General features: G+C 42.1%; 1 protein-coding gene across 1 annotated transcript in view; it reads left to right on the top strand.

Annotated features, from left to right (window-relative positions):
• The window catches only part of Csrp2 (cysteine and glycine-rich protein 2), a 19,075-nt gene extending 789 nt beyond the window's left edge, over nt 1-18,286 (top strand). Inside the window, exons 2-6 of the mRNA XM_005374348.2 lie at nt 10,663-10,775; nt 13,368-13,536; nt 16,637-16,766; nt 17,374-17,467; nt 17,958-18,286. Coding sequence (XP_005374405.1) covers nt 10,664-10,775; nt 13,368-13,536; nt 16,637-16,766; nt 17,374-17,467; nt 17,958-18,034 — 582 coding nt within the window. The 5' untranslated portion in view covers nt 10,663 and the 3' untranslated portion in view covers nt 18,035-18,286. The remainder of the gene's footprint in view (nt 1-10,662; nt 10,776-13,367; nt 13,537-16,636; nt 16,767-17,373; nt 17,468-17,957) is intronic.
• Nucleotides 18,287-18,542: the final 256 nt, after the last annotated feature.

The raw sequence follows: 18,542 nt of genomic DNA, 5'->3' as shown, positions 1-18,542 counted from the left end.
GCTCTGCCCAGGCGCTGCCCTCGGCTCCCCGCTGCGGGGCGGTTCAATAATCCCTCCGAGCTTTACTTTCTGGATATCGCCGGGGCGGAGCGGGGTCCGGAGTTTCGCGTGGCTGCGAATCCTCCCGCAGCCCCGGGCGCCCACCTCCCGGGCCGGCTCTGTCGCGGAGGGGCCGGGGCCGGGGCGGCTCGGGTCTGCGGGCCGGGGGTGCGCACCGGGCCCCCTTGCCCGGGCCCGGCCTGGGGAGGGGAGGGGAGGGGGCTTCCAAGCCCACCGAGCCCGGAATCCTTTCCCGGCTGCTGACGAGCTCCTGGCATCCCTATTGTTTGGTGGTCTCTGCCCACCGAGCGCTGCACCTTAAACGTGGAAGGAACAGCAGTGAAATAAACGGCAATCGATCGCTTCTAGCTTTTTCCGGAACTTTCTGACCTTCAAAGTACAGAGATGCAAGAATACTTGGTTGTGAAATTCTGCAACAGGTTCTAAAAGTCAAGCTCTGGGTTCAGAGCTGGATTCTAAACTCCACGTAGGCAGCCCTGGGGGTGGTGCTCTCTCAACCAGAGACTCCCCTTCCCCCTTGGAAGCCCGGACGTTTGTGAAGGGTGTTTGTTTAAATGGTTACCCAAAAGTTTAGCTTGTTTTATTTGCAGTCTGCAAACGAAGCACATTTTTAGTGTATAAATGCCTTTCAATACAGAACATTTCCTTTATTTGGGTCGTAAGTTTTTGACTCGGGAAGTGAAAAATGGTCTTTTCTACTTAACCTGTTTTAAAGCTATACTTATAAAAAACAAAGAATTCAACTAGGACATCCACAAAGTTGGTTATACTTTGAAGCGTTCAAGAAGAGTCGGTGATAGGTTTTAAAAGGCAGAATTTCACATAGTTTCAAAATTGTATACCAAAATACAAGCGGTTTTTATGAAGTGCTCCCTGGTCTCCATCGTTCTCACATTGATTGTCATTGAAATTTTTGTCACTGATTCTCACGTTTCTTTTTCCACTGCATTCTAGTTAGAGCCGTGTTTCCTTCGAGGCAGGATCTGTACCTTGTGAATCTTTGTAACTGTATTTGCTTGGGGGCTTTGAACATGCTTAGACCAGAACCACACTACTGGTTAATTGAAGAAGAAAGGAAGGAACTAATAAGGTGCAGTTGAGGGGAGTGAAGATTGAATTTGACAGAAGCAATAGATAGTTGTTAAGTTTTATCTCAAGTTTTTATCATACATTTTTGACAGATTCTTCCCAGTGTCCTCAGTACGTTTTGACCAGTCTTGGTATATGCCAAGTGCTGTGCTGGAAGCAGTACTGATTGGAGGCCTGTTCTGATGAAGCTGCAGAATCACCTGGTTTGGAGGGAAGTTTCTTTTAGTCTCAGACATCAAGAATGTTGGTATGAAGTGGGGGCAGTAGCAATAAACGAGCCTTCAAACCAGGGTCCAGATACAGCTGTTGCGCTGTTGTGATCTGGGCCTCTGATTTTTCTTGTGCATTAAAAATGAGAGGCATCAAATGAAATGGGGAGAGGGTCCTCCTGAGGGGAAAGAGGGGTGATGCAGCAGGAAGGGTGGAACGAAAGCCGATCAGGCCCCAACTGACATCCCAGATCCAGCACCCATTGGTTCGATGCCCTTGGACACATAATTTACTCTGGCCTTAGTTGCTTTGCCTTGTACAATGCGTGTAACAGTACATACTTTGCAGAAGTGTATGTGCTTGTACAGAATGCACTCTGAGGAATTCCTTGTGAATAGACTGCATCCTGAACTTTTCTGAATGCATGTGGCCATCAGTGAAAGTCTCTTCAGGAAAGAGCTGACTCAGATTTAACAGTGTCTCCGAGGCCGTTCCCGGAAGCCAGCTTTCCTCCCTTAGCAGCTATTCATCAGTTCCTTCAAAGCACCATGCCTTTGCCTGGCTGATATTTGCAGCCACCTCTTCGGTTCTCTTTGGCTGGCACGACAACTCCCCTGGGGCCTGGATTACCTATCTGTAGGTGGGGACTTTAATTGCTTCTCTTATGTCACAGACCTCTTGACAATCCTGTGAAGTCTCTGGACCCCCTTAAAGTGTTTCAAGTGCAAAAGGTGAAGTACTTGGTACTAAGTTAACTGATCCCCCAAATTTAAGGGAAAATATAGACCCCGGGTTAGGAATCCTGATTTAGTGGAGTGTTTCTCCACCTCAGTTCTAGAGCAGCGAGGCACAATTTTTGATGGGGAACAATTTTATTGTTGTACATCATAGAGGATGAACTGATAGAAGTATATTATGAATGATTGGCAGAAGATATCAGGTTCTTTGCAGTTTTTTTTAAGATCTCATTGCACCAACAGTACTGATTTGCTTTGCCGAGTAAGAAAAGGATAGACATCATGTGATACATAAAGGCCAAGATACTTTACAGTTCCCTGTGGGAAAGTAGGGTTCAGGGTGCCTTCATAAAAGACAAAAATGAAGAGGAAATGGAAACCTTGCCCAACACACAACTATATAGAACATACCAACCTTGAAAGAAACTGTGTCATAGCCATAGAGGTCAGTACTGCTCTGTTTGTTTTGTTACCACCAGTTTATTTTTAGCAAAACATCGTCAAATAATTTTGAATTAGAATTCATTTTGAAATTGCACTGGTTATTTTATTTTGGATTCACAGTTATGAGCCACTTAACATCTCTAGGCCTCGGGTTCCCTACTCATAAAACTAAAATATGGCTAATCTGTACCTTAGTCATTATGATTAAGTTAATGAGCAAACTATTTAACATAAAGGATATAATAAACTTTATAAAAATAATTATCATTACTTATCATATAGTCTCTTAAGTGTTTTGCACATACTGTTTATCTCCAAACTGCTTTATGGTATAAGCAAGCATTATTTCCATTTTTAAATTAAGAAAACCGGTAGATCAAGTAACCAATCTGTGACCATTTGGCAAAAAACGGGAGTCTTGGCATTTAAATCTAGATTTCACTCCATGTAAAAGACCATGCTAATGATAAATGGTTTGAGTAATTAAATGTCTTGCAGTTTGCACAGATTGTGGGTTGCTATGGCAGATGTTGAGGGTAAGGATTACCAAGTGTATATCATAGTTGCATTTTAATTATAAGAAGTGATTTGGCGGGTAGTGGTCCAAATCAGTGTCAAGGATTTTGCTATGCTCCAAATTGAAGGCATAAGTGGTCTCAGGATACACAATTAGAATGGTGAAGCTAAGGTGGACACAGGAAAATTTACTAGGTAGAAGGGAGGCTGGACTTAGGGGAGAGGAGAGAGGAGTAGCAGAGAGCTTTCTAGTGGAAAGTAGCAGTTTGGGTACAGGATTTACAAACAGAAGCCACTCACTAACTGCTTCTTTAGACAGATCAATACTGGATGGAAGAGAGTGCATTCCTGTACACATAATCTGACAGCTCAGGGTTGATAATTCTCACTGATTAAATGGTCTTTGCAGAGCATCAGATATGAGAATTTCGGGGACAGCTTGTGGTTCTAGAGTCAAAACATCAGCCTTCTTTGAAGATCAGGGACTCTGAAGTAGGTTGAACTGAATGGTCACCTTCAGGCCCAATAGTCCTCCTCAAGGAAAAGGAAGCCAGTGCTTTTGGGGGCCTGGCATTTTTCCAGGTACTTTACAAATGCTAGCTCATAAAATCCTTATAAGCAACCATGAGGTGTAGTTCTCATCCATTTCCAAGTGAAAAGGAAAGTTGAGGCTCAGAGGTTAAAGACCTTGCCGGGATTACAGTTGATAACTGTATTTCAGACCTAAGCCTGTCTAATGGTATGTTCCATGTTCTTTCTGTTATAGCAACAGTGTCTAAGAGGTGACATGCATACTGCAATTTCTATGACAGATATTGTGTTCATCATAGTAATCTTTAAAGTAGAACCTGGACTGAAATCAGTCTTTTTCAACATAGTTTTAGGAATCTACTGTCAGTGGATCTGTAAGATAAATATATTTGGCCATCCCTGTAAAATTAAAATGATGCAGAATTCTGAAGGCCCTTTCTGAAAGCCCTTTCTGCATGACTCTGTAGAGTTGGTTATGTTGTGTTACCATTGTTTGTTTACATGTTTTCCCCACCAAAGTAGACTGTCCTGAGAAACAGGTACTCTTCCTTGTACCCTTTTATTATCAGGTCCTAACTCAATATACAGCTTACAATACTTTTTTTTGCCTTTGTGGTGCTGGGAATTAAACACAGAGCCATGCATATGCTGAACTACTTCCCTGGTCCCCAGCGTGTGACCTATACAATTATATTATGAGAGTTTCATAAATAGCAAGGCATTGTGCAGTGTTTATAAGCTGTCCCTAACCTAGAAAAATGACTGAGGTACAGAAATGAATTCAAGAATTAGTTGGATGAAGGAGGGAGAAAAGCCAGTGGCCTTGATGGGGAGGAGTTGGGAGTAGAATGAGAAAATAGATAGATGGGGGGATGAATATTGATAATAAAAGTTGGACATTGCTACAGATAGATGACAAACATTATCATTTACTGAGCGCCTACTGTGCAGTTACTATCTCACCAAATTCTTGTAACTCTGTAAGGAAGTACTGTTAACCTCATTTTACATATGAGGGAAATGCGTGTAAAACCCACGTTCCTAATTCAGCTTTATGCTGAGGCCAGGTTGACGATGTGGCTGCAGTGGGTGCAGCCAGATGGAACACAGATCACCAAGACCCGAAGAGCTCATGCTTGCTTCAGTGGAGTTCACTAGTTAAGGAAAGCGGATCAAACAGAAGAGAAATTAGGCACCAAGTAAAGCTTAATTTCTAATTAACTACAACTCTCCAACTCTGGTCTTGTTTAAAAAAAAATCATTGTAATTGGGGCAGTGCGACTAATGTACAAATCTCCCCTGGATGTGGTGCAAGATGTGATGAGTGTATAATAGCTTTTTCTCTTTTGACAAATTGGACTATTACCAGGTTCCAGTAATAAAAAAGCCTTATATGTAGTAATAAATGCTTCTCTGGAAGCATTTAAAATCTAGGTGCATGGACACAGTTTCTCCAGATTTCCAGATGAGGTGACTTAAGCTGTAAGTGGTGACATGTAGCCTTGAAATGCATGGATTCGGGCAGGTCATACAGAGCAGATAAAGACAGTAAATGTAGCACTGGTGGCGTAACGGTAACCTGTGTGGTCACTTTGCAGCTCTCGGTTGTCTAGAGAATGGTAACTTGACCACGAGGTGAACCACATTTAAACTACACTAATTTCCCTGAAGTGTAAGTCTTAGGAATTTTGGGTGGTGCCCGAGGCTGGGGAGAAATGGGAAAGAGAGATGGCATGTAGGTGTTCACATGTAAACCAAGCCTTTGAATCGGTCTAGCACTGTGACTGAATGCTGGGGCTGACCTCTGTTAGACACTGAATGACTGAAAAACAGAGAATAAGCCTGCTTGGCCTATTTTGTGATACATGTGTAAAGTGGGATTTCATTTCTGCTCTGCCATTCTGTAAATTAATGCATAGGATTTGGGAAAGGCATGCAGCCCAGATTACTCAGTGAGCTCCAGTCTGCTGTGATTAATGCCAGCTGTTGTGGAGCAGAGCGGCCAAAGGCTTGTAAGAAAAATGAAGCCTTGCACTTTTTTTTCTTAGTATGCACAACCATGCCAAGAGTGACAGCAAAGGGAGATCATCACCTATTTTTCTGCCAAATTCAGGAAAGGTCCATAGGGTTTCAGCCTAAAAGTGTAAATTTGAACTTCATTTCTTAACCATCACTGCAAGTGGAGCTGTTTTTGTACTTGTAGCGCACTATTATGAGTGACCAATCAGTCAGCTAAGTTGTTCTTTACTCTGTGGCTGTATGGTTTTGGGGGTTCGGGAGGTTTTTCTTACCGGAGTACCAATTTTATCTCCATTATATCTCTGGTAGCAAGGGGTCACAAGATGAGACATGGCATGGTGGTCCGTGCCTGTAATCCCAGCACTTGAGAGACAGAGAGGCAGGAGGATCCCTGTGAGTTTGAGCCCAGCCTGGGCTACATAGTGAGTTCAAGGCCAGTTTGCACTACAAAGTGAGATCCTGTCTCAAAAAAAAAAGAGAAAACTAAGGCTGAGGTTGCACAACTATTTTAAGTCTGTCTAAACCAATCAACCTACCCATCTTCCTTCCTTCCATTATGAAATATTTGAAACATACAAAATAGAAAAATGATATAAACACCAAATTACATCTAGCCACTATCCATCTTAAAAATGAAAGCATTAACCCCGCTGAAACTTGCTAAGGATGTGGTAGTACGTTATTTGCCTGTATCGCAGAAGAGGTTATGCAGAAACTCTTAGGAGCACCCTTAACCTGGGTGGAACTTAAAATGGTTTGATATAAACCAAATAATGTGGGAGACAGTATGGGGAATACAGAAATGACCTGACCCTTCATGGGCAAAAGCTTTGTGGACCATTGACAGAAATGGCTTTATAGCTATATCCATAAATTAAACCAGCTTTCAGTTTTAAAAAAAGAAATGGCTTGTATAGCATGTGTAGTAGAAATTAGACCAGATTCATAACCAATGAATTTAAAGTAACCCTGATTTACATTAAAAAAGGGAAAATACTGTATTGCCTCTTTTTTTTTCTTTTTAAACAATCCACGCTGTGCTTCACTTTCAAGAAAGAGAATAACATAAAGTAATTAAGTTTTTAAAAAGGTATTTTCAAATGTTATGTAGGGACAACTTAATCTAACCTTTGTCTTGATAGAAATCTGGCTCCTTATTAGTGATTGATCCAAAGTAGGTAGGTGTGAAAATGAAAGGTACTAGGTTGATGTAGTTGACTTTCTAATATAATGAGAAATGCCTTGACAGAAATGTCTCAACAACAGTAAAGTAGTTTAGAGCCAGTTCATGCTGCGATCCAATACAAGTGATTGTAGTGTCATTTTCCGCAGGCCTGGACTCTCCCTTTGGTTTCCTTAGGATTCACAAGGGAACCTCTGTGGTATCCGTGAGCATTCCAAAACACAGATAACGTTGGAGGTGAGGCGCAAAGTCAGTGTCACTCACTGCACTCCTAACTCCAGCCAGCACAGGCTGCTGCAGCCAAAGCTTTGTGTCTCTGGTGTTCAAATGAGGTTCACGGTTTGTTCAAGGTTTAAGCAAAGGAGCACATGTCTCCAGGAATGGGAATAAAGGATTTATGTAGCTATAAAAGGAAAGCTTGCAAATGTGCCCTGTTGTTGCAAGATATTGATCCTGGGTGGTTGTCTTTACAGTAACCCTGTTAACATTTGTGGATCCTTTGAATTAAGAGGAGTAGGCCATTTGCAAGTTGATACCAGCAGTTTAGTGATAACTAGCTGTATTACTCCACTCTCCCGTGTGTGTGGGCTTGTGTGTTAATGTTGTTTGTTTCAGGGACCGGGAGCTGGAATTCCAAATGGCTTTAAAAGGAAATTTATTGGCTCACATAACTGAGGAGTGCAGGATAAGATGAAGCACAGCTGAATCGGGCTGAAAGGATCTAAGCATCTCTCCAAGCATCATTATTGTTTTTCTCTGCAGTACCTAGACTGCTGCTAGCTCCTCCTCTTCTATATGCACACAGTTCTCCATCGGAGCTCTGAGTTCAACATTTATTGAATTACAGTGGGTTATGTGCCCATTCCTAACCCAACAACTGTGGAAGAAGGGGGGATGCTGTGCTCTGACTGGCCATGACCGAGTTGTATGCCCAGTCCTGAAGCCAGGATTGCCTTGATTTGAATGTTTTTGTCTCCTCCACAACTCATGTTGAAATTTAATCCCAGTGCAGCAGTGTTGCGAGGTAGGCCCATTTGGAGGAGTTTAGAAATGAATGGATTGATGGCACTAGAGGAGGGGCTTGTGAGGGAGGGTTTGCTCTCTGCTCCTCCGCTGCCACATGAGGAGAATGTTCCTTCTTTCTGGAGGATGCAGCATTTAAGGCACCATCTTGGAATCAAAGACTGGGCTCTTGCTGGACAGAAAATCTGCTGGTGTCTTGATCTTGAACCTCTCTCGAACAGAAATGAGAAATCTCTGTTCTTTATAAATTACTCAGTCTCTAGTATCCTGTTATAGCAGCATAAAACAGGCAAAGATAGGGGTAGAATTAATACCATCTAAACCAGTGCTTTTTATACTATTTGTGGTGAAGGAATATGTAGGAATTCAGCTTGAAGTGATAGTAGCCATGTTGGTTGTAACTTCCATTTTGTAATTATCTAAATTCCTGTTGGGGGAAAAAAGTCATTAAGAGTCAGCTGAGCTGGCCACTGATGTCTGGACTGTTTCTTAGCATTGAACGTGCTAAGAGTTTTTGAGAGCTGTTGTGCTTGTCCATGCCCCACCTTTATCTACTTGAGCATATCACCTCCTTCCTGCCTTGGGTCGTAGGGATCCTCCTTTTTTTGCTATCACCCAAGACATGTGTCTGTCCATAATTCCCTAATTACACCTGTATTGCACTTTGTGCAGTCCTGGACCTGTCTGTCTCTTCAGTCTTTGGGCCCCCTTCCACATTTGGTCATTAGTTCTCATACACTAGGACCAAGTTTTGCCAAAACGGAATTTTAAAAAAAAATTTCTTAAGTACAGACTGACTCATTGATTCTCTATTCAATAAGGTGAGTCCACTGATAATATTCTTAGTTGTTGTGGCATAAAATTATTAAAAGTTTTGTCTTGGTACATTTTCTTTTGCTATAACAGAATATCTCAAACTAGGTCAATTTATAAAGAAAAAAGTTTTGTATTGGCTAACAGTTCTGGAGGCTGGGAAGTCCAAGATTGGGTACCAGCATCTTCCCGGTTTCCGGAGAGGGCCGTGTGCTGCTCTGTGCATGGTGGAAAAGTGGACAGGTAAGCAGGTATGACCAAAAAGAGGAAGGGATAAAGGGGGCTGGATTCTCTATAACAACCCACTATTGTGATAACCAAGCCACTCTTGAATGAACTACATAAGTCGCTTCATGAGGGTGGAGTCTTCCCAAGCCAAAAACCTTGAACTAGGTCTCAATTACCAACATTGCTACACTGAGGAACTAGGCTCGTATGTGTTTTGAGCAGACAAATCACAGTCCAGCTGCAGAAAATTTCCAAGTGTTCACGTGAATGTCAGCTTGAATTGATAACAAGTGTGACCATCACAAGAACATACTGTAATAAGTTCGTCACATGAACTAAAGAGATGGGTGTCTGGGAAAAGTATTACCAGAAGGGCAAGATGCCCAGCACAATGGTTAATTTTATAAATCTTTCTTTTGGAAAGCTTTAGTGTTTAGGAAATTGTTGGATCCTGGACCATCTTAATGGGATAGGATGAGAAGTCACTGTTTTTACATTAAGAATCAAAGATTTCTTTAGTCTTTTCCACTTAGAAGCCTTCTTTTTTCCTTCTTTTATGGCCAGGTTTTGCACTAGTAGGAAAGTCTCACCTTTCTTTTCCAGCTATTTCTGAGAGCAGCAAATAGTTTATCCAAAGAAATTTAACAGGCAAGGGCCGTAAACACGGATTACAGAAAGGAAGTTTGAAGAGGATGATCAGAAAAAAAGACTATTATAGTGTTTTAGATACCAGTCAGGGCAGGGCAGGCATAACATGTCTTCTTAGCAGGATGACTGTACTGGTAAAGGCAGCTGTGGATGCTGGCCCTTCAGAACCAGGCGTTTAAACTGTGGCCCAGTAGTTTGTTGAGAAGGGAGAGTAGAAAATGTTCAGAATATTAAGATAGCCTAGGATTTAAACTTCCTGCTCAACCATTGTCTGAGCCATGTTGTTCAGAGGCTGTTCTGACACAGTTTTACAAACAGTTCATGTTGCCGGGAGGGCCTTACAGCCTCACAGTCCTTTCGGTGGGAAGGCGAACCGTTGGCTGCACTAGTGGACGTGGGGAGTAGTGAGGCACAGACAGCTCCGTCACAGCCCTCTGTGGCTGTTGGTTGTGGTTGCAGCAGGACTCCTGCGTGCAGTTGTGCTAGTCACATGGAACTATTTCTGCTGTAAATGGCCATTACTTTAGCAGACAAATAGAAAACTTGTTCTGGCAAGGCAGTACACTTTCTTTGTCCTAGAAAGTGTCACAGCTTATATATGTTACATGTTAAGAATTCAGGGTTGGGCTGGGGATTTAGCCCAGCGGCACAGCGCCTGCCTGGCAAGCGCAAGGTCATGAGTTCGATTCCTGGTACCGGAAAAAAAAAAAAAAAGAATTCAGGGTTGTTACAATGAATTAAGCGTGTAGTAGAAACTTCCACCCAAGAGTAAGATCTTCAGCTGAGTTTTAGAAAAAAGTTCATTACAGACTGTGGTGTAAGGTTTGCCTTTCCATTCCCCACACAACTTAATCTCCTATGGATTCTAGTGGCATAGTTTGTTTTATGCCTGGCGACCTGTAACGTGCCATTGAAAGCAACTTCTTTGTCTTGCAGCAGGGGAAAATCCTTTCCATGATGAGCCAGAGTTTCCTAATGAAAGAGCTGTAATTTGGGAGAAGAGATGGGGTTATTTTGGAGGAACGCAGGGCTTCAAAAGATGTGGTTTGCGTGGTTCATAAAGAAACAAGATCTGCAGCTGTCTCGTGGGTTTACATAGCTCTCTAGGGAGCTTGTCGGACACGCACATGGGCCATGCTGATGAACGCTTTATTCCTCCAGAATGCCGGTCTGGGGAGGTGGAAACAAATGCGGGGCCTGCGCCAGGACTGTGTACCACGCTGAGGAGGTGCAGTGTGACGGGAGGAGCTTCCACCGCTGCTGCTTTCTGTGCAGTAAGTAGCCCTCTGTGTAAAATGCTTCCGTTTGCCTTTTCACGGAAAAAAAAAAAATTGGAGTTTTGCTTCAAAAGTTTCCAAAGTACAAGTGATTTTACCTGTCTGTTGTCTTGGACATCGTAAGTGCTCAGGCCGGCAGCAAGGACAGGAGTGGCCCAAACGTCTCTCTCTCTCTCTTTCTCTGTCCCTCCCCTGCATGAAGCATGGCACCCAGCACAGTTTCCGCCCCACTCTTTTTTAATAAATGAATTGTCCTTTCTCCACCCAGTTTTCTCTTTCAAGGTGTGGGGCTCCTTCTCTTTGAAACCTTGCTTAATTTACATCATTTTCATAGCTGAAAATCAGATGCCAGCAGTTTCTGTATTAGTTCCGATTGTTTTCTGTGCTGATGAGTCTCTGGAGTTACTTCTGGTTACTGCTGTTCTGAGTCTGAGGGGACGCAGCATAGGACATGCAGATGCCTTACGGGCACACGGGGAACCACTACTGCTGCTAGACTTCTGCTGCCAAAAGGAAGCAGGACATAAAACAACACGTTACCTGTTCTCAAGTCAGTAAGTCCCCAGTAAGGACAGATGCAGAACAGAAGAGAAGCTCCCTTCCTTCACAGGTCTCCTCTAATGACAATAATTCTTCAGTTTTAACACAGTAGTGTGGCAGGTCAGGAAAACTGAAAGCCCATTAATTATCCTCTCACTTAAATGATAGAACTGTCACCCATATAAGATAATTTCCTTATCTATAGTATTGGGAAGTATGTCACTGTACAAAGCGGCATGTTAAAAAATCACTTGCTTACCTATACTCACAAAAAACTTCTTTGAAATTTGAATTTCCCTACTTTGGTAGGAGATAGCATTCAAGGTGTCTGGACCTCTTTAAGTGTGACTGCTTCACACGTAACTGGAAACTGACAACAGAAAGTTGCATTTATGAAAAGTAAAAGTAATACATACGAACGTTTGCTGTATACACCACCATGAAAGCTAGTATTTCTCACAAGATGTGGTTTAACCATTTCTTTTAGAAGTTAGTGATTTTTGAAAATTTTTCCAATCTATTTTTCAGTATGCTTACAACCAAGAAAGTATAGAAACAAAGAAAAAGTAGTATTAGAAATTGTTCAGTTTCATCTATGTTAAGCCACAATGCCTACACTACAACAAAGTTGATGTTTACCAAATGTCAAGTTCTTAGTGGTCTTTTTTTTTTTTGGTACAGGGATTCAAACTTGGGTCCTTGTGCTTGCCAGGCAGGCGCTGCACCACTGAGCTAAATCCCTAGCCCCTTAGTGATCATGTTTAATTTCTCTTTTCTAATTGTCTCTGCTGACTAAAGCCTTTTAAGGAACCAATTTAGTGTAGTTTACAAATGTTTGGGAATTTACTGCAGGAAGTAAGGATGAGAAATGAGGAAAGGAGGGGTGGGTCTTACAGTAAAACTGCATACAACTGAACTTGCCTTGGTTAATTTTTTTCAAAAATTTTTACATTTATCTGTATTCATACTGCTAAGGGTATTAGTGCTTTAGGTTAGCGGTAAGCAAATGTTTCAGTACTTGAACCTCAGTGGTTTCAGAGTAGGTGTTATTTTACTCTAAAATAGTGAAAAACAGTTTATCTTTACAAGCTAGCTAGCTGGTCATCTTTCCCTCTTCCTTTTGTCTTCCTTTCCTCCTTTTAAGGGGGTAAAATTCCCTTTCTTACTAAACTTCTCTTTGATTTCCAGCTGCCCAGTTGTGCTACCAATGAGTTCCCTCACAATTTACTTTTTCTCAAGTTTAATTGAAGTTTTAGAAAGTGAAATAATGTCTGGATAAAACATGGTAACATTTGGCAGTTTTATGAAGTGGGACACGTGGAAATGCCTTGTGGCAAGAAATCCATCAAGGAGGAATGTATTCTCCTTTGAGACGGAAGGGAAAACAAATGCTGACTTTAAACCGCTGGCTTTTCAGACATACTTGCTGGAGAGGCTGGTGGGAAGGAGGAAATAATAATGCTCTTTCCCCTCCTAGACTACTGATGAAAGCTAGAACGCTGGACTTAAAATTTTTTTGTCCCAGAGGGTTCTTTATTGGGGGAAAGAGGGGATACCGAGGCACTCCCCTGCCAAAACGTTATCCTTTTACTGTGTCAGGGGGTGATGTAATAGTATTCAATATGAAAAGGCTGAAAAGACCAAGTGTGGAAGACTGAGACAAGGGTTTGGGAGTAGGGCACGATTAGTTCTTTCTGTTCGTGTAATTACAGCCTCTCAGAAACTCCTCTCCTTCCTGCTGCAATTAGATACTTCGAGTGTTAAAATTCTGACACTTGTTTTAAACCATGTTTATTTTATTGGAACATTTTAGATACACATAGTAATAACATTCATCACAGGGATCCGCTAATTTCCTAAAGTAACTATCATCATATCATGGAGGAAGGTTTAAATAATTTCCAGTTGTAGCTGACTGATGCTCTAAGTTTTGGCAGATCATAAGATAAGTGATGAATGAGAGAGCCTGTGCTTTTACCATTTGTAGACTCTGCTCCTCTAAGGAAAGTGTATTGTTGGAATGTATAAAACCTAACATTTCCCCCTCAGTGGTTTGCAGGAAAAATTTAGACAGTACAACAGTGGCAATTCACGATGAAGAGATCTACTGCAAATCCTGCTATGGAAAAAAGTATGGGCCAAAAGGCTATGGTTATGGCCAGGGTGCTGGCACACTCAACATGGACCGCGGCGAGCGGCTGGGCATCAAGCCAGAGAGGTGAGAGGAGGATGTTTGCTACCTTCAGATACGAATTACAATTAATGTTGCTTTGTGGACAGGAAGCTGGGCTTTCCAGATTTTTAGCTTATTAGGAGAAACAAAACAAAACAAAAACAGACAGTTTTGGACCTACAGTCCTTACTATTCTAGTTCTGGTTTCATAGTATTGCAAGAAGTATCAAGGACATGTAATCCTAGCACTCGGGAGGCTGAGGCTGGAGGATTGCCAGTTTGAGGCCAGTTTGGGCTCCGTAGTGTTCAAGACCAGCCTGAACTACATAGTGAGACCCTGTTTTAAAAAAAAAGAAAAAATAGAAATAGTAGTATCAAGGAGTCATCATATTCTCCAAAGCAAGTGTTTACTTCTATTTCATAGCATTCTGGAGACCAGGTAGCATGAAATTAAGGATAAGGGAAATATGATATCTAATCAGAGGTATTTCGTATGTGCAGCTGTCAGTGGAAATTCCTCCATCAGTGTAAGACTTTCTTCATCAAGAAATTACTTTTCTCTAACTTCATTCCCTGCTTTGATTTCTTCAAAACAAATGTGGCAGACTTTAGCACCAAAGTATCAGGGTACTAAATTTATTAAGGTTCACGTAGTATTTCATATTCAGGCTACATCATCTGTTCACTTGGAATTTCCTCCTAATTACTATTGTCATTTGAACTGATCATTTTGTACATCCATTTTATATTGAAGAAGCCAAAACTGTTACCGTATTCTAATAAAAGGGGGGGCTCTCCTTGGACAGCGCAGTACGTCATGCAGACAAAATGCAGTGTTAACACGTTAACTCACTTCATCTTCACAGCAGTCCTCCGCGGTAGTTTCCTCTTGCACTGCGGGATAAATTGAAGCTGGGGTGGTAGCTGAGACAGAAGGCTCACAAGCTTGAACCCATCCTAGGTTTAGTGAGTCCTGTCTCAAAATAAAAAGTAAAGGGCTAGGAATGTAGTTCTGCGTGTAAGCTGTGGGTTCAATGGTTCAGTCCCTAGCCCCTTCCACCCCCCCAATTAAGTAATTTTCTTAAAGTCACACTGTTCCTTGTGGAGCTCTCAAACACTGCATTCTGGCTTGGGCATAACTGTTACTGAGCAGCCACTTGTCTGCATCATTCTGTGTAAGCCTCACAGGGTACTTCTGGGGTGTAGCTAATCTGTCCCCATTTTACAGATGAGGGTATTAAAGGGCACATCACAGAGAAGTCAAGATTTGAATCAGTGTGTTTGGTTCCAAACCCTGGGCTCTTCTGCCGCGGTGGGTACTTCAAGCCTCTCCTCTTTTTCAGAATTCCTTGCAGTTTCTGCGCCTTGGGGCCTCACTGTGCACCAGTGGTACGACAGCTGCCTCTTGCTCGCTGCCGCGTACTCACAGGAGCCCAGCCTCCCTTTGTTAGAATTTATTGCACTTTCTGTTCTTTTCCAACTTGGAAAGGTTTCATTTCAAACCTTTCAAAACACATAGCTGTACACCATCCCTTCTACTAAAGCTAAATTCATTCCTGACCCCAAAAGTTTTAAGTCAAAGGTTGTGGCCGTAATTCAAAGTCACGAAGACCTGTGCAGCCTCCTCCTACTCCTGCGTTTCGGCCTCTCCAGTAACTGACAAACCTCTGTGCTGGCCTGTCTCCATCTGCAGCCTTGCCTGTTCCTTTTTAGTCTGGCCACACTGTCACCCTTCGGGACCAGGGGCAGGATGACTGTTTCCCAGGAGGCCTGAATGATTCTCCGTGAGCAGCCTGTGGCATGCTGCAACTGTAATATTCATGGAGATTCAACTTCTTTTACAAGGGTCTCTGCGGCAGCCCTGAGTTGGAAGAACGTTTCCCTAGCGGCAGACCTTCATTTTAAGTTCTAGCTCACAATTTCCTAATTCAGCAAATAATTTTGAGTCCGCATTTCTTTATCTATAATATAACAGTTACTATTCCATTCCCTATGAAGCTGTAAAAGATACACAGAAGATAATCTGTATGAAGTTCTTGTTGATAATTGGCAGATCTGGAAATTCTCCAGATTCCTAACTGCAAGTGCTGGAGATCACTGTTAACAAACTTAAAGAACAGTTTAAAAATAAGCATATCAGTTGTGAAGCTGTGAAGATATTTTTAAAACATTAGGGACAACTGAAGAAACCTGTATTGTGAATTAATACTTTGAATTGTCTTTTGCTGCTTAAAACATTTACAGTGCCCACAAAAGTCAAAGAGTACTGCATTAAACAACTTCAGTGGGTATATGGAAAACTACTACTAACTCAAAAAAATGAGAATATTGGAGATGAGCCTACAAGTGTTTGAATAAATTACTTTATAAAAGGTGCTATCTCTGTTATAATTTTATTTCATTTTTATAAATGTATGTGACTGAATAAAATACAATCAAGAAACATTGTTTTTCTAGTAGGAAACACTGGCACTAGCTACTCGCTCAGTGCTGTCATGGCCTTGCCTGCTTACCCTCTAATGCTCTAAAAAGGTCTGCAAGCCCAGTGAATGTTCTGCACACGTGAAGTATACCTAGTTATGGAATGGAAAAGCTGCCCTGCTCCAGTATGAGTTACCTTGGTGACCTGTGAATATCTACCTGGAGAAAAAGTAAAATTAAACGGAACACATAACAGGGAAATCTGTATGTTCTCGTAAACAAAGTAGTTTATTCACACTCTACCTTCCTCGATGTACTGGGAAACAAGAGTCTATAAAACATGGTTAACTTTCTTAGTTTTATAGACTGACCTATTTGCAGGATTGTCCTTTTCAATCTATTAAGTACAAAGCTAGGTGATTCCAGTGGTATTAATAGGAATCGGGGGTAAAAAATGTAAATAGCATAGTAGAGAGGCTAGCACTGGAGATGACATGGTGTTCAGACTCACGGGTACTTAGCTGGTGTGGCTGGCTCTTTGTAGTCATCGTGAGTCCATACAGGTTAAATAACTCTGGCCAACACCTGACATTAACTTCCTCTTTTTCTCCTGTACTGCTCTGGAGACTGGATAGCAGTTAACCGAATTTCCTTGTTTCCTGCTTGTGGACTGACAAGGGCCTTTGGGAAATCTTGCCTCATTTAATCTCTCCCTTTCCACAAGTGTCCAGCCCCACAGGCCTACAACAAATCCGAACACATCGAAATTTGCTCAGAAGTTTGGGGGTGCTGAGAAGTGCTCCAGATGCGGGGACTCCGTGTACGCTGCTGAGAAGATCATTGGCGCTGGGAAGGTAAAGCACGATTCCAAGCAACAGGGAGTGACTCTGCTCTGCTCTGTGTCCTCCCCACCATTCCACCCTAGAGCTTTAGCTTCTGCTTTGAATTCAACTTTAAACCAAATTTTCATCAGAATCATCTTTTATGAAGATGCCTTTACTTCATAAATCTCTGCTTTTGTGAGAAACTTATTTTCATGGATGATGCCCCTAAAGCTTAGCAAAAAGGCCAGACCTTAGGAACCTGGAATATGCAAGTTAGTGCTACGAGGGTCAGTACACTGGATGCTAGTTCAGTGGGGATTTGTACCAGTTACATCAGCTCCTTGAGCAGCCCAGTTCTAAGGGGGCAGACTGGTTTTTAGCCAAGGCCTGATACTGCTCTTAGGGAAATAGCCCTTCTATGTTTCAGCTCCCAGCCCAGGTCTCCTGTGAGTGAAGTTTAAAGTCAGTCCTTCTATGGGTAAGTTTGTAGATGGGGAGGAGGGCAAGTTGCAGCCTTCTTACTGAGCTGAACCACAGCAGTCCAGAGCTTGCTGTGGGGTTGATCATCCTGAAGCACCTCTGCCACTTCTAAGGAAAGAGTCCTCTCAAAATGTGCTAACACACATTTCTCTTCCAGCCCTGGCACAAAAACTGTTTCCGATGTGCCAAGTGTGGGAAGAGTCTTGAGTCAACAACTCTGACTGAGAAAGAAGGTGAAATCTATTGTAAAGGTAACATGAATTCGTTACTGCTATCCATGACTGTCTCACACTGGCCACTACTCAGTGAAGTGCCATCTGTGTAAAACAAAAAAACACTGTACTCAGAAAACAGCAAAGCAGACACAGTGTCACCAGCTATCTAAACATACAAGAACCAGAGATGCTGAACGGTCACAAAATCAGTCTTTTTCTGGTCATTTAAAACATCCCACAAACAAAGAAAAAACACCACACACAGGTAGTCTTTCAACTTCATGCTAGAAGTAAAGCATATGAATATACGTGGGTATTACCGAGTATATAACTAAGCCGGCCTGACGTTCACGCTTATAACTCAGCAGGAACCAGAATGGTTGTACTTGCCTTCAGTGGAGGATGTTCATCATGAGGCACTTTTTTTTTTTTAATGCTTTGGCATCGCCAATTTTAATTTATGGAGTTTGCCTTAATGCTAACGAAACTTAATTGACTTGTACTACCTCTTCTTTTTCTTTTGTAGGATGTTATGCAAAGAACTTTGGGCCCAAGGGATTTGGCTATGGCCAGGGAGCAGGAGCTCTTGTCCATGCTCAGTAAAGGTGCAACTCAAAACTAAGCATCACACTGAGAATCTCTTCATAATCTAGACACAGATAGTCTTGTAACACTAAACTACTGTGAAATTCTACGAGCATTAAGTACTGTATATTACCCTGTACTTGGATAGGCTGGCTAACTTGTAGAAGACAGCATTACATCCTTTTTCTTTATTTACTAGCATTTACAAGAACCATTTCTTTTACATTTTAAATAAAATCTTGGCTTGCTATTTTAGTGTCTTTTAATTAACCTTTTGGAGTAACTGCTATTTGTTAGTGTGACATCATTGGGCTCCTTACCCTCATTGCACTCTTAAAGACAATCAACCCTTCTGCCCAGTTAACACTGTGGGCTACCCGTTCACCTTACAGGTGCTGACAGGGATACGCCTTTTACGCTGGCAAGTACGCCAGGAGCCAGGCATCACCTTTCAGCTCTTCAGAGCTGGCATTCAGCTGTACATCATCCCTGTCCTTCTGCCCCATTACAGCCTGCTGGCTAACTC

Source organism: Chinchilla lanigera, unplaced genomic scaffold (assembly GCF_000276665.1).
Source record: "Chinchilla lanigera isolate Chin_1 unplaced genomic scaffold, ChiLan1.0 scaffold00004, whole genome shotgun sequence".
Taxonomy (NCBI): domain Eukaryota; kingdom Metazoa; phylum Chordata; class Mammalia; order Rodentia; family Chinchillidae; genus Chinchilla; species Chinchilla lanigera.
This window is presented reverse-complemented; position numbering and strand designations above follow the sequence as displayed.